This window comes from Sinocyclocheilus grahami, unplaced genomic scaffold (assembly GCF_001515645.1).
Source record: "Sinocyclocheilus grahami isolate Dianchi unplaced genomic scaffold, SAMN03320097.WGS_v1.1 scaffold242.1, whole genome shotgun sequence".
Taxonomy (NCBI): Eukaryota; Metazoa; Chordata; class Actinopteri; order Cypriniformes; family Cyprinidae; genus Sinocyclocheilus; species Sinocyclocheilus grahami.
In genome coordinates, this window is record NW_015505421.1 from 1,102,068 (window position 1) to 1,118,313 (window position 16,246).

At 36.5% G+C, this 16,246-nt stretch overlaps 2 protein-coding genes across 5 annotated transcripts in view; one reads left to right on the forward strand and one right to left on the reverse strand.

The window, feature by feature from the left end:
* LOC107597999 (platelet endothelial aggregation receptor 1-like) overlaps positions 1-6,698 on the forward strand; it is a 34,535-nt gene extending 27,837 nt beyond the window's left edge. For both annotated transcript variants that reach the window (XM_016289235.1, XM_016289236.1), the window contains exons 14-24: positions 1,018-1,120; positions 1,871-2,017; positions 2,113-2,244; positions 2,610-2,738; positions 3,312-3,437; positions 3,559-3,768; positions 3,902-4,011; positions 4,779-4,905; positions 5,016-5,078; positions 5,163-5,363; positions 6,516-6,698. In XM_016289235.1, the coding sequence (XP_016144721.1) occupies positions 1,018-1,120; positions 1,871-2,017; positions 2,113-2,244; positions 2,610-2,738; positions 3,312-3,437; positions 3,559-3,768; positions 3,902-4,011; positions 4,779-4,905; positions 5,016-5,078; positions 5,163-5,363; positions 6,516-6,664 (1,497 nt within the window). In that variant the 3' untranslated portion in view covers positions 6,665-6,698. The remainder of the gene's footprint in view (positions 1-1,017; positions 1,121-1,870; positions 2,018-2,112; positions 2,245-2,609; positions 2,739-3,311; positions 3,438-3,558; positions 3,769-3,901; positions 4,012-4,778; positions 4,906-5,015; positions 5,079-5,162; positions 5,364-6,515) is intronic.
* A 1,425-nt stretch (positions 6,699-8,123) lies between these two features.
* The window catches only part of LOC107598000 (lamin-A-like), a 32,485-nt gene continuing 24,362 nt past the window's right edge, over positions 8,124-16,246 (reverse strand). For all 3 annotated transcript variants that reach the window (XM_016289239.1, XM_016289237.1, XM_016289240.1), the window contains 10 exons: positions 15,414-15,539; positions 15,064-15,234; positions 14,710-14,835; positions 14,175-14,395; positions 12,055-12,340; positions 11,866-11,973; positions 11,671-11,790; positions 11,499-11,558; positions 10,790-11,005; positions 8,124-10,111 (listed from right to left, as the gene is read on the reverse strand). In XM_016289239.1, coding sequence (XP_016144725.1) covers positions 10,076-10,111; positions 10,790-11,005; positions 11,499-11,558; positions 11,671-11,790; positions 11,866-11,973; positions 12,055-12,340; positions 14,175-14,395; positions 14,710-14,835; positions 15,064-15,234; positions 15,414-15,539 — 1,470 coding nt within the window. In that variant the 3' untranslated portion in view covers positions 8,124-10,075. The remainder of the gene's footprint in view (positions 10,112-10,789; positions 11,006-11,498; positions 11,559-11,670; positions 11,791-11,865; positions 11,974-12,054; positions 12,341-14,174; positions 14,396-14,709; positions 14,836-15,063; positions 15,235-15,413; positions 15,540-16,246) is intronic.

Sequence of the window (16,246 nt, forward strand, 5' to 3'; positions counted from 1 at the left end):
TAGGCTTGTCGCAATAATTAATATATCGACTTATCGCGCAATATATGTACATGACCTCAATCATTTTTGGTGCCGGAATATATCGCCCATTATATTTACTTAAAAATTAATGTCACCATGTTTTGTACATTCCACTTGCACCTGTGTCTTTTGCAGCTTCTCGTACATAATGTGGTGTAGTCATGACGTGCTAGTTCATATTTTAAAAAATGCATCTACAAACAAAGTTTCATCTGCAAATATGGCCTTGTTTAGGGATCTGTGCCTTTGTGCATACAGACATCTGACTGCTAAGTAGTGATTGTGTTTTTCAGCAATAGTGTGCACCCTTAATTTACAGTGAAAAGGAAAAAATCTGTAGATGGAAAAATCTCCATTCAAGTTCTTTGTGCATTTTTCTTTTTTTCTACTTGTTACTTTGCACTTTTTGTTAGAAAATGTTTATTTACTATTTATTCAAGTTTTTTAAGGTATCTAATATTTTGATACTTAATTTTCATGATCTAAATATTCTTAAAAATGAACTTTGTTGTCATTTGGAAGTGTAGGCCTTCTTGCATTATTATGCTGTTACATTATGATTATATATTCAGTGGCATAAAATGGTCTTTAAAATGACAATAATATCGCTTATCGCAATTATTTCTGGGGCAATATATCGCACAACAAAAAGTTGTAATCGTGACAGGCCTACATGTATTTGATTTATAATAACCAGTTCAGAGATACAGGCAATTCATCTTTAGTCACACTTTTTCCTCCTGTGAACTGAATTTGACATCTGTGTTGTTGTCTGTTCAGCATTTCTGTCTCCCAAATCATCTGCAGTAATTTGATACCATCAGCAAAAGTTATTAACCTGATGAAAAATGCATAAAGCTCTTTTGCTTAGAGTACATGCTGCATGGCCAACATTCAAATTAAAGTAGTTATTATGTTAGAGCTGTATAATCTCACTGGGCAGAGTCAGAGTTACTTGATCATTCTGAATCAATATTTCCATTCTGGAATAAACAGATCGGGACATTCGGTCCAGGCTGTCAACACAAATGTGACTGTCTGCATGATGAAGGATGTGAGAGTGATACAGGCCAGTGTCTGTGTTTACCGGGCTGGACAGGTAGGACTTCATTTGCATTTGTAAGGCCTATTGTATATACCACCGAATGAATTATATGCAAAACATGCAGTGATAAATGCTTAAAGCATGAGCAGCTTCTGGCTGATCAAATAATGAGTGAAGCAGGTGATGTTAAAAATCACAACTGATAAGCAGTCACTCAGGAAATGGAAGGATGAGCCAAGTGCATTGCATTATGGGATACAGTATTCTGTGCAGTATGCACTGGTCTAAATCAGCAAATGTGGTATGTCAAGTTCGCATGCCTACATAAAATTTCCATACTGTGAATGGTTTACATATTGCATACTACAAAAATAGTATGAGTAGTGTGTCATTCTATGCACATTTTATTATTCCTCTCTATTGATATCACCCATAATGCAGTGAAGACCTTTATTTTATATTATATTATATTAATCCCCTTATTTCTGTTGAGATTGACTTGATTTATATGTTTGGTACCCTAGTGGTGCACATGTACATATAATAATAGTAATTTTGAAATCTCTACAGTATGTACACCAGTCAGAGAATCATAAAAATATATTTGCGAGCCAAAAAGAGTTATAACAGTTTTTATAGAAGATGGATTAAATCAGGTTAAAGTCTTGTTTATAATCAGAATATTAAGACAAAATGAAGTGTGAAACTGATGAAACTTTGCTTCTTTTCCAAGTTAACAAAATAGTGCACTAGACCTCTAATAGCACATGCCAGTTTAGGCAACTCATCCGATTTCTTCTGCAGGTCTACGCTGTACACAGCAGTGTCCAGAGGGAACGTGGGGCCTTCAGTGCAACCAGACCTGCTCCTGCCTCAACAGTGCCACCTGTCAGGCACATACGGGAACCTGCCTGTGCAAACCCGGATTCTGGGGAGATCAGTGTCAACACAGTGAGTATATATGTACCTGTGCATCCATCGGCATCTTTGAGAGCTCGGGTCACATTAAAGCTGGTTTAGACAGTGCTCTCTTTTTTTCTTTGTAGTGTGCAGTGCTGGAATGTTTGGAGAGAGGTGCAGCCGTCAATGTCCACCATGTGTATATGCCTCCTCCTGTCATCACATAACAGGCGATTGTTTGTGTCTGCCTGGATATACTGGACACCTGTGTGAACAAGGTTAGATACAAACATGAACAAACTTACTTGGTCATGCAAAAAAAAAAAAGCCATTATTTACTCACCCTCATGTCATTTTTAGCAGTTATTTTCCATACAGTGACTGTTCATAGTGACTTACAAGGGCAAAAAAACACTAAAAGCACCATCAAGGTTGTCCATTAAGTCATTATTTACTGAAAAATAAGAGCATACACGTTTGGAACAACATGAAGGTGAGTAAATAATTACAGAATTTTCCTCTTTGTGTGAATTATCTCTTTAAACCTGTAACGTCCATACATAGCAGCAAATTGTCTACAGTATAATCCTCTATTTTAAGGCTTGCATAAATCATTTAACTGCTATTTTTGTTTGATCTCTAGCCTGCCCCATCGGTCGGTATGGACGCCATTGTAGCAATGTGTGCAGGTGCACCAACAATGCTACATGTCATCACCAGGATGGTTCGTGCCTCTGTCCCGCCGGATGGACTGGACCGGACTGCTCTTTATGTGAGTTTTCTTGTCTATGAGAGACTATTTGATTTCACTGGCTTTATTATCTTATGCAAAGTGACATCAGATGTTACGTTTAGTTTTCTGAGAAATATATCAAAATGAAGTTAGGTAAAACAAGAAAAATGTCTGCCAATGCGGTAAGAAAAATAAACTTATTTTTCTTTTGAATAAAGTTGATTTTATTACCCGACTATTTACACCGATATTTTTTTATTTGAACCAAAAACCTCACTTAATTTTGATACATTTCTCAGAAAACAAAACATTTTGTATCTTAAGTAAATATATCTTGATTGAAGAATGTTTAGATTTGTACCGGAAAACAAGACAAAAATACCAAGTAAGAAAATGACTGCGTAGTGTGTTGCAATGATTAAGCTGAAGTTGAATATTAAGAGTTGTTTCTCCTAGAAAAGACTGTTCGCCAGATTTCCTGGATGTGGTTTCGGAATAAATAACTCATATTGTAATTCTCATCTGAAAATACATTTTTATTCCTGGATCAGGCTCAATATGTCTGTCACTATACAAGTTCATCAAACATTGGCCAAATGTCTGACTTTGCAGTGTGTCAGATTGGGACGTTCGGCACTAACTGTGCTCAGACTTGCTCATGTCCCCCCAACCATTCCTGCGGTCCTCACACCGGAGACTGTGTGTGTGTACCTGGACCAGGCGAGGACTGCAAACCAGGTATTAAAAGCAGCCTAAAAACCTTTGCTTTTCTGTACGTTTTCTCTATGTTGACAATGTTAAACACTGAAATGTTAATGCCTGTCAGTGTGTGTAATGTGAATGGCTGTGTGTTTTTCAGAGAAAGAACTGAGTATGATGGTGCCTGTGTCTCCGGTGGAGAAGGACTCGTTGGGTGCGATCGCAGGAATTGTGGTGCTGGTGATTCTGGTTGTGCTCCTGTTGGCTGTTCTGTTGTTGTATCGGCGCAGACAACAGGACAAACAGAGCAATACTCCCGTTGTGTCTTTCTCTTCAACCCGCACTGTCAGTTTAGAGTATGCTGTGCCAGGTATGAGCCACGGGAGTTTTTGATACTTTCAGTAGTGCCTCAATTAATTTGCACAAATGAAAGACTATGACTAATTGGTATGCTGAAAATCTGATATAAGCATTTTTATTTGGTATTTTCTTATTTCTTGTAGATGTTCCACACAGCTACCATCACTATTACTCAAACCCGAGTTACCACACGCTGTCTCAGAACAGACCTCCACTGCCACACCTGCCCAACAACCAGGACCGAGCCATCAAGGTGAGTAATATCATGGTATTATATGTATAATAACATGGTATATACCATGTTCGGAGTAGCATATTAGCATCCCACTCTTACTATATGAATATTGTGCACAATATGTAAATTGTTATTAGCCAACTATGAATTTTGTTAGCTATGTCACAAATTGCTTCTGATTTGACTAATTTGTAAGTCACTTCGGATAAAAGCACCTGCTGAATTAATAAATGTAAACACTAAAGTGAAATGTTCAGTGTATCCCAGAATGTAGTCTATTAATTCAACCTTGCATCTGCAATGTAATGAATTTATGAGATAAAAAGTCGATTAGTAAAAATGAGATAAAAGGTGTGTTAAAATTGAGATCAAATTTATGAATAAAAATCTCATTACTTTTTATCTCTTTATAAGATTTATGTCATAAATTCTACTTTTTAATATTATAATTATGAATTGTCATAACTATAATTTACCAAAGCATGTTTTTCTTATGTGGGGGAAATGCACTTCTATAAGAAATTGAATTCCATATCAATTGGATATTCTTTACTTTAAACAATTATTTATGCATAACCCTCTAATAAACAGTAGTGGGCTGTGCAGTAAGTAAATTAATTGATTACATATTTAAGTTTTATTACTCATTTCTGTTTTTGGAGCAGAGCAACAGATTATACTTAATTATTTTTGTATTGATTTATTTTTTTTTACTTTAAGTATACAAAACCAGAATTTTGCACATATAACAGAAACGACTTCCTTTATGTCTCATGCTTTGACAGAACACCAACAATCATCTGTTCTGCAGTCTGAAGAACATGGAGAGGGAGAGGAGAGGTCTGTTTGCGGCTGAGACTAATGCAACTCTTCCTCCAGGCTGGAAACACCAGGAGCCACCTAAAGATCCAGGTAATGGATACTGGGAAACAGTTTCATCATATGACCACACTATATTTTTAGTTTGTTCTGTGCTGTGTGGTTGTCCGAGTAAATTGGATGGGCTCTTATTGTGTTTGCAGGGGCTTTTGGCATTGATCGAAGTTACAGCTATAGTGCTACTCTCGGGAAGCACTACAACAAAGGTAGGTACAACAAAGTCCCCCACATATTATTCTTCTATATGTTCTTCTATCTTAGTTGTGTCTAACATGCTGTGGTGGTTGCAGAGTTGAAAGATTCATGTGTGGCAGTGAGCAGCAGCTCTCTGAACAGCGAGAACCCATATGCCACCATCAAAGATCTGCCTGGCCTGCCACCTTGTCCTCCGGAGAGCAGCTACATGGAGATGAAGTCTGCAGTGCTTTGTGAAAGATCCTACACTGAAATCAGCCCACCAATCATGACTCCCTCCACTCTGTCATGCAGAGGTAGTTTTCTCAAAAGAAATTGGATATTACTCCGTCTGTGCTGAGGGATTTGAGAGTGTTGACAGAAAATATATTTATATTATATTATATAGTTTTATTTTGAAATATATTTACTAAATATTAACCTCTCGTTTTTTTTTTCTGGCCAAAATATATTTTAAATATATACTAAATATATGCTGTAAACAGCACTGCTGTTCTAATTGAAAATATATTTCGTATAAACTTTCAAATCCCAAAATATATTACAAAATGTATTCCTAAGGGCCAGAAAATGTATAGTCTTAAAATTTATTTTGGCTAAATGCAAAGATTATTTTTAAGTGTTGACACAAAATATATTTTAAAAAACGGCCAAATTATGCAAGGAAATATAAATAACTAAAATGTCTCAAAAATACATTTAAGCAAATATATTTAAAATCTATTTTCTGAGCAGTTTTGCATAGGGCTGGGTATCGCAATGAATCGTCTGGTTGCTGTGAGATGCGCTGTTTCTGCCTAAAATGTAAGTGACCTAATATTATTGTATTTGCTTACTGAACTGTTTATAGAACTATTAAACTATTAAACAGTCGTAATGGTGAAAACGTTGTGTGATGTTGCCTAACTAACTGTATTTTAAATATAAAAACTTTCCATTTTGAATGTTTACCTCAGGATGCTGAGTTTCTTAGTGTTGCGCGTTTTGATTTCTCCTGGAGAAGCTATGAGCCTATATTCTGTCAATAGATGCTTTATATTCAGTAGCTATATCCACTATTCGCCACTTACTCTCAATGTAATAAAATCAGAATAATATTGCGTTTTGTTGTTTACATAGTTATTTTTGGTTTCTGATGTTTTAATCATGTTACTTGTCTGGCGTTAATGAAGAGTTAATGTCAAGCCCTGGAATCTATAAGTGATTATAGCAATTAAGCAATTCGGTCGGTGCCTAAAAAGTATCGAACTCGATACCCAGCCCTACTTTTGCATACTTTGACATATTTAAAAGTATAAAATGAAAATGTTAATATTTATTTATGTTTTTATTTTTTGGGCCATTTGGGTTCATGACAACATGATGGCTTTGGAGTGTTGTCTCAGATCGGTGTGTCATGCATCACATCTGGTACAACATTTAAAATATATTTGTTCACTGTATTTCAGAACATTTCAGAAGTTCCCTTGGCAACGTTGTGGAACAGGAACCTCAGAATCATTATGATCTGCCCATCAACAGTCACATTCCTGGGCATTATGATATGCCTCCAGTGCGGAGACCACCCTCTCCATCGCCACGAAGACTGCCCCACTGATCTCCTTAAAGACTTTGGTTCTACTCTAAAATCACTGCCAAATACAAAGTGTGCTTTACAAACTGAGAAATGAAATACCGCCCACCAGAGATTAATGGAAAACTGCGCAATACTACCATCTGCTGGACAACATTAACAACCAAGAGACTTGGTTCACTGATCACAAGTTGCTGTATTAAATCCTAAGTGGGAAAAACTGCAAAAGAACACTGCACATATGCTCATATAGAAGATGTGCGAGTAAAGACATTAATAGGACATGTCTGGACATGAATGGGTTAAATGCTACATATTTTTCTGTTTTAAATGCTATTCATGTTTCTTAACTAGTCTGGTAATCAGGGTGTAAATGACAATATCATTTTTAACTGCTACAGAACAAGTTTTCATGTTTGTAAGATCCAGCATTGGGAACATTTTGCTATGAATGTCAATTGAGTTCAACCATAAGACTTGTAAATAGTGTAAATAAAATCTAAATTTTCAAGCACAACTTTTCATGAATCTCATTAATGTCTGTGACTAATCGGATACTCATTTACTCACCCTCATGGCAACCCAGATGAGATTTGTAGAAAAACAATCCATCCGCGGAGTGTGCAGGTATGTGGTGTGTAGCTCCTGCAGGATTTGTCTTTGCAAGGTCGGAGTTTCTTTCTGATTCCTCCAGATTGAAGCTTCGAAAACCACGCAAAACGAACACAACTTTAATCCATACGACTGCAGTTGATGAAACAATGTTTTCTGAAGCGAAACTATCCACTTTTTTCTTGTCATAAAAATGGGCGCGGCCATTTGCAATTTCTATGGGTCTGGCTTCCGGTCTCACCTGCGTCCACTCCGTCCAGCTATTTTTAGCTGAACAAAACAGTTTGTTTTGCTGCTTGATATTAAAAGGTGGTGTATCTTATATTATTTTAATGTATTATCTTAATTGTGAACTCACTGGTTTGTAGTGCAAACAGTTTTACCGTTTACTGCACGTCGTTATTCTCCTCGTTATTTACCTATAGCGGCTAATGAACCGGAAGTCTCACCCATAGGCTTACTTCCGCGTTGAAGAAAAAGGTGGATAAGGTGTGTGTGTGTGTGTGTGTGTGTGAAAACTAATATATTCAACTTTTCACAATATAAACCATCACTTGACGCTAACCGTCAAACACGTCATCGTGAGCTCACGTTTGAGATAAACGTCAGCACGCTGTGAAACGTCATGTATGCGCGTTTTGTGAAACTCTTAATAATCGTAATCAGTAGACAAAGGCCTAAACATGTAACCTTTCATCAATCAATACATACAATACATGGCTTCTTACTGTAAGTCCCGTCATTTGATGGTACTAAAAACAAGACTTTACAATAAAATAGCCTAAATTATATAAAAATTAATTATTCAAAAGTTTCCATAAAACATTTTAAGTCAAATGTGTTGCGTACACGCAAGCACACTCCACACACACACACATTTGGAGAGCAACTGAAAAATTCAGAACTGCTTTATTTTCAACTGAAAAATCCAATGCACAGTTTATAGGTTTCACGACAATTATGAAATTTCTCACAAAACAGTATAAAGATAAAGACAAAAAAATCAACAAAACATTCTCTGCATTGCAAAACCTTCATGAAATTAGACATCTAACCAAAATCACCATTTCAAAATTAAGGGTAAATTATTCTTTCAGCAATCTAGAATTGGTTATCAATAACTGTTTCTTTGATTAAGGCAATATTGCCAAAGATGCCAAACAAATAAATTTGCCATTAACAACAACTGAAATCCATTATCAGTTTAAAAAACAAAAATACATGGCTTATTACAATAATGTCAATGGCTATTTAAGCAGAAATACAAAATCACAATTCTTAAGTATACATAGAAAAAATAGATACACATTCTCAAAATTCTCCTTTAGAATTCCAAAGCTTTGCAAAGCAATAAAATAAATGTTTAATGTTGGCAATATCCAGTCCTCTTCCTGGAGAGCTGTGGGGAGGTTTGGTTATGTTCTTAATTTCCTATGATGAAAACTGTTCCAGCTTTCTGATACCAATTTTTGTTTTAAGTCAGGAATTTGATTCTCAGAGTGCCCTAAACGGACTGGACGTATGCAGTGAAGGGAAGGACAGACTACTCAGATTACTGGAGCCTTACAGCTGTCCAGGTGAGGAACTGGACCATCTACTGCAAGAGAGGAGTGACAAGAGCAAATCAACACTCAGTCCCATAGAGAAACACAAATATGTTGGTGTACATGTAAATATGAGGTTTCAATAAAACTCAAAATTTCAAGTGTCATTGTAAAAATAATAATAATAATATTAATAGAACATTAAAGCTGTGAATAACGGTGGTCATTTTGCATATTTAAATATTCTGCCTCTAAGCTTGAAAACAAAAATACATCTCTTTAAACCGGCAATAGGTTAGTACTCAGTACTTTAAACACAACATGATTCTCTGGTAACATAATACATCAGATATGTTTTTCTCAGCAAGTAAACTTCAAAAGTTTTCCTTCTAAAACAATCAATAAGCTTTTGTTTAACATCTTGGCAATTGCCAACTGCTAAGGAGATTCTCTTTGGATTAGATTTATAGTTGCTTCAAGTCTTTCAGAAACATCCCATAACACTTATTACATAAGACACAACATACTGCAGTCTAGTCAGAGCTTGTAAGCACACTGCCAAAAGACACAAAGTTCCTATTCAACTGTGCAACTGTATCAAGGCACAAACCAGTTTCACATCCAGAACATCTGTATTAATACCCTGGAGTTTTACTTTAACAAAACTGCATAGAATTACTCACTTTCCTTTCACTTTTGTAGGTGCACATAATTTTAATCATGTAACTGTGAGAGGTAGCATGAAAATACCATAAAATCTACTGACAAAGTTTGGGACAATAACGAATGAGCTCTCATTTCCTGTCTTAAATTAACTGATGCTCACTGTTTGTCCTCGTATGTGAGTTAGATAACCAGTCTGTGCTAAGGCTGGTTATAATGAGAGTTTAGTCATGGAGGTGAATTGACTGTGCGTGTTGCGTTCCGACAGCATTCCCGTTGAGATTTCATGGTGTGAGTGTGAAGTGCTCCGTTCGCCTCTCTCCCTGAGTACAGTATGATTATTTTGAAGCTGCTGCCAGGCCATCATGCAAATATATTAGAGAAACACTGTATATAATAATCGCAAACTACAGCCTACAAGCTGCCAGTGTATGAAGCCTTATGCCAAACAAAAGCCAAAAATCTACCCCACAGATTATGAAATACAAAACAAAGACTGAAGTACAAAATATATAATGTAATAATAAGACAAGTAATCCAAAAAGAAACTAATTGTTGAATAAATTCCTCCTGGTTTGTGTGAAAGAACAGATGGCCAGGGCTGCCTACAGCTTGTCTACATAATGGAGCAGTTGTCTAGTTTGGGTCCAGCCTGAGAAAGAGAGAGAGAGAAATGAATGTAAATTTAATAAAACTGCTGAAAAACATTTCTTATTACAACACTTTTGTTTTCAGAAGTAGCAAAAAAATAAAAAAAATACATAAATTACATGTATGTATATATATATATATATATATATATATGTGTGTGTGTGTGTATGTATATATGTGTATATATATATATTGCAACTTTGATTTTTCACATTTTTCTGTTAATCTTTTTAGTCTTAAAATTTGACTTAAAAAAACTTTCAAACTTTGCTACTTGGGTTTTTCAGATTTTTTGTTAATGCTCTTAGTCTTAGTTACAAACAAAATTATTATTATTATTAAATCTGTATTACTATTTTAATGTTAATTTTTTATTTATATAAAAATCCCATTCGTTAAAATTGTTTTAGCATTTTCTTTTATCTAACTTAAAGGATAAGACAAAAACATTTTTGGTACATTGATTTAGTTAATTGATTTTTTAAATTATTTTATACATTATTTTACTCTTAAAGTTGTGTTTAAAAATTATTAAAATAGATTTAAAAAAATCTTTTTTAATCCAAGACAAAAAGCAATCATTTAAATTTTTTTTATACACATCTTGACGTCATCTAACAAAAAATATTTGAAAATTCAAAATTCTGATGTAACTCAGCAAAATTAAATAAATACAAACCTGTCTGCGTTTGTCATTGCTCACAATAAAGTGTGAGGGAGAGACAAAAGCTTCAGGCAGCCCCCCTCCACTGCTGAAGGAGCGAGCCGCACTTGACACTCCAGAGCTGGCTGTCACACAGCTGCTGTTTTTATCTGAAGGCTGCCCACATGAGCCACAGACCACCGTACGGCTGCGGAGGTTGTACTCACTATCCCCGCATGTGCTGTGGGCGGCCTGCAGGGGGAGACAGTAAACAGAGAACAACTTAGACTGAGAACCTATTGGATCTTATTATAGAGATGAAGTCTGGCTGCTCTCAGTTCATTTTAGTGCTATGATTCACTGTGAGAAGTCTACACCCAAAACAAACCCAACTAACAGCCATTAACAAAAGTACACTGGGTAAAGAAATAACATGATGTTCATTATGACCAGAGTTGTTTTAAACATCATACACACATCATGCACCTTATACTTTACTGTGAAGAAAATGCATTTAAATGCATTTCAAAAGTTCGATTTCGGTCGATTTAAAGCAATAATTAATCTTTTTAAAAAGTCATGTTAAAACTTTAGACTTGTGATGCCAGACTATAGATAGCTCAACTTTGTCTAGTATGTCCTAAGAACTCATGTTTTCAATTTAACCTGGAAAAACTCAAAATATATCGTGCAAAAAAAAGAAGAGATTACTACAATATTTTGAGACATGCAATTGACTAAGTACCATATCATCATCTTCCTCATCCTGGAATAGAGTGCGTGTGACCTTCCTCATGGCCATTTCCTAGAGAAATACAAACAAATAAAGAAAAAAGGGAAGCGAATGAGTCACTTAGCTACCTCAAATAAAATAAAACCTTATTAAAAAAACTGGCTGGTTTGGTTCAGTATCCCACCTCCCCACTGGAGCTGATGAGGGTGGTCTGGAACAGATCTCCACTGCCCCATGAGTTCTGGGTCTTCCACACCAGGTCAGAAGGAGGACTGTGGGTTCCTCCAGCTCCTGCAGCCCAAATCTGACAGCAGAGAGACACTGCAGTGAGTCGGGAATTTGAAAAAGTGTGACTATTATGTTGTAAATCGATACATACCGTGACAGTCTGTCCTGCCTTCAGGGTAAATTTTGGCGGGAACTTGTAGACGATGGGAGTGCCGGAACCAATCTGCCTCTTCACCTGCCAGTGACCCATAGTTTGATCCTGGAGGAAGAAGACTTGTTTAATAAAAAGTAAATATTTAATTCCTTTTTATTGGTTCCCAAAGCTCCTTTTGCTTCTCACCTGGTCAGATTTGTTACTGAGCCGAACATATCTGCCCTCCATGTCCACTTCATCCACGGTCACGCGGCCGCTGGCAGAGGCCTGCTGCGCGACGCGTGTGCGTGTAACGGTTCCGCCAACCACACTGGAGACATCGCTGTCATTATCATTCAAGCGCCGTTTTTTAGCACTACCTGAAGAGGTACGATTGGTGCTGCTCTGGACCACACGTGTATGAGTGCCAGAACCCGAGGAGTGGGTCACAGTCACCCCACGGACAGGAGGGGGACTCGGGGAGAGTCGCAACCTAAACAGGGATAGCAGGACAAAGGATGTGAGGATGATTTGTAAGTAAATGCATGAGGCTATCATTCACCACAAGTCCTATTACAATTAGTATAATAATCTTAGTAAATATTGATATATGCAATTAATTAATCAGAATAGCTTTAATGCTTTTACTCTTAGATTTAAAATGATTCAAATTTAAAAGTTTTATTTATATGCTTTTTTGTCTTTTAGTTCGAATTTTTTTAAAGGGGTCATATTTCAATTTTTACTTTCTCTTCGGAGTGTTACAAGCTCTTGGTGCATAAAGAAGATCTGTAACGTTGCAAAGACTAAAGTCTCAAATCCAAAGAGATATTCTTTATAAAAGTTAAGAGTCAACCACGCCTACCTAAAACGGCTCGTTCTAACACGCCCCCACACATCTACATCACGATGTGGGAAGATTTGCATAATGCCGCCCAAATGTTCACGCAAAGAAAGAAGGCGTAACTTTTATTCTCGCTGTAGTATTGTTGCCGCTGCCGCCATGCCGCGGAGACGCTGTTTCTCGTTGTGAAAGCGAAACTACTTTGTTTGGTCTTCCAAAAGAGGACGATATCCGCTTCGTCATGCCTAGAGCTGATCCGTGTTGGTCGCTGAGGAAATACATCAACTTCGTGCTGTGGATCGCCAGATCGGCTTTCGCCGTGGACGAAGCGGAATCCAGCCCGGGGTCGTCACATGTGGTTGCCGCAAGTTGTGAAAAAGTTTGCTTTCGTTGTGAAAGCAAAACTACTTTGTTTGGCCTTCCAAAAGAGGACACGACTAGAAATAAGTGGTTACTGGTGTATTTACAACACTGTTCCAGAACAGTTCAACCCAAATATTCAGATGTGTGCAGCACATTTTATGGAGGACTGTTTCCTGATCCTGGGAGAGTAGACTACAATGCCGGCTGTTCCTGACTCACAGACTGTAAGTACGTTTTTTATATTTAAAGAATTTGACACTGATGATTCAAACGCGAGTTTTGGCCAGTGTAGAGTAGCACTTGTTTGTCATTTCTCTGATCACAAATGCAGACATAATTTTATGTTTACACGGCACGATGCAACGTGTAAAAAGACAGTATAAGTCATTATAATCCATAATTATGTCCCCACTGGATGCAACAAATGCCTCGTTTATAATGGGTTTTAATGTTTTTGTCTCGTCGCTCCGGCCTGACAGGGCATCACAATATGGTAAGGGGCGTAACAGTTCCGTCACACGCTTGAGGTATTCAGCCAATCACAACGCACTGGATAGCTGGCCAATCAGAGCACACCTCGCTTTTCAGACCGATGAGCTTTGTAAAAATCAACGCGTTTCAGAAAGGCGGGGCATAGAGGAGAAACAATAATGTACAGTATGTGGAAAATAATGTGTTTTTTTAACCTTAAACCGCATAAACACATTTCATTACACCAAATACATTAAATAATGTTCTTTTTAGCAACATCATATGACCCCTTTAAAAAAATTAATCAGAATCATTAATGCTGTATTAAAAATTTAATTTTAAAAACATTAAAATACTTTTTAAATAAATCTTTTACTAATATTTTTTTAATCTAACTTTAATATTAAAAGCAATCGAAAAATCAAACCAGCAAAAATTTGATCTATTTTAAAAAAAAATAAATATTAAAAATGTAATTTAAGCAACTTTTCAATTCTTATTCAGCAAATACTGTTGCAGTTAATTTTATTAATTAATCAGAATATCATGCAATTAATTTGATTAGAATTTTTTAAAAGCAATTGACAGCTCTATTATTTACTAGCAGCCACATTTGCATGTGTGCAATAAGTGATATCCCATCTCTCACCTCTCCTCCTCGCCCTCCAGAAGCTTCCGGTAGGCGCTGATCTCCATGTCGAGTGCGAGCTTAATGTCCAGCAGCTCCTGGTACTCGTCCAACTGTTGCTGCATGCGATGCCTCATTTCGGCCATCTCTTTCTCCTTGTCCTCCATACGACGGCGCATCATGTCCCTCTCTCTGGATAGAGCCTCCTCCAGCTCACGGATCTTCGCCTCACGAGCAGTCATCTAATGAAGAGAGCACAATCGTGCAATTTAAACAATGTAAATGAATGCTACGAGTCTGATTTTTAAACTCAAATTTAAAATAGTTTACTTTCTTTGTGATAAATTTTTTTTTACCTAAAGAGAATAATATATATATATATATATATATATATCCTGAGGGTGGAGTTTTTCTCCATCAAAAAGTGATTTGCGGATAGTTCTATTGCAAGTTATTCTATTGTAGGAGCATTGTGGTACACATGTACAGGTATGAGGAATTTCAATGCATTGTTGCCTTGCCAGCACAATAAATACTTGTATGTATGAGTGTGTACCTGTTTCTGCAGCTGAGTGAGCTGAGAGGTCACACTCTCCAGCCTCAAACGTGTCTGCTGCAGTTCCTCATGGGCGGCTCCCACCAAATGGCTGTTCCTGTCAGCCGACTGACGGGCATTCTCCAGCTACACATAGATGATAACAGGATGACATTTAACTGACAGATATGTTGTATGTCTTTATATATAAAAATATTTCAACAAATACGGCTGGCAACGGATCAGTCAGCAAATATGTATACAGGGCGGGCCCGGTTTAACAAGGTGCCTCTGGGGAGATACAGAAACGTAGATCCTCAAAGTAATTTGTAAATCCACCACATTTGGCGGTTTGCTCTTTGACTGTTTTATTACCTTGGAGTTGTAGGTCTTCTCAATTTCATCCTTGTAGATGCGAAGCTGCTCTTCGTGTTGGTTACGGAGTTCAATCAAAGCCTCAGACAGTTTACTCTCATACTCCTGCTGGCGGCCGCTGTCGATTTCCACCACACGTGACTCATGTCTGCGCTTAGACTCACGGACCTCCTGAAAAAAAGATTACAGTTTAGAGTAGCAGAGAAAGTCCTGCATGTCTTTGTTTCAGAACCTGTAATTGACTTAAATATTTTAGCAGACAGAAGTGAATGCTATTTTTTTTTTTTATTTTTATTTTGTTACTTTAAATGCACAAGAGAGCTCAGCTTATGTAGATGTGTGTGTGAGACCTCAGTGTAGATGTTCTTCTGGAAATCCAGCTCCTCTTTCAGGGTCTGGATTCGGTTCTCAGCGTCCACACGTCGTAGCATTTCATCCTGTAGCTGCTTCTTAGCATCCTTCAGACTGCCCTCCAGCTGCAACACACATATTCACTTCACTAACTTCTGTATCAATTCAATGTTAAAAGCAACATACTATGCAAAATACTTCTTAAAATCCTATTAGCATGCAAGTCTTGTTTTCTTATAAAAATATCTAAACATCTAATCTTGTGGCTCTCAACATTTTAGACTCTAAGGCCCCAAGACGATACAAGAAAACCCTCCTATCTAAGCTGATATGTACTTCTGGTATTTCTATTGTAACAAAAAAAAAACACATGAGTTTATAATAAATAAATACAAATAAACTATATGTGTGAGATTAATGGTTTACATCTTTATTTTTTATGTTTTTAGCATTTTAATTAAGATTATATTAATATAACAACATTTTAGGAGCTACTGGGGCTCCTAAAAGAAGTTTGCAGAGCCCCCCTAGTGGTCCCTGGTTGAGAATCACTGATCTAAACAAGATAAATGTACTTCAGCAAACTGTATAGGATTTGTTTCGAGAAAATAAATATTAATTTAGCCAATTTTTTCCCCAAGAAAGTTGAACTAATTTATATATATATATATATATATATATATATATAAAAATCGAATTATTTATTTATGTTAATCTCTCTCTATATATATATATATATTCATATATATATATATGAAATATGTTCATATATATATATATATATATATATATATAAATGTATATATATATATATATATATATATATATTTTT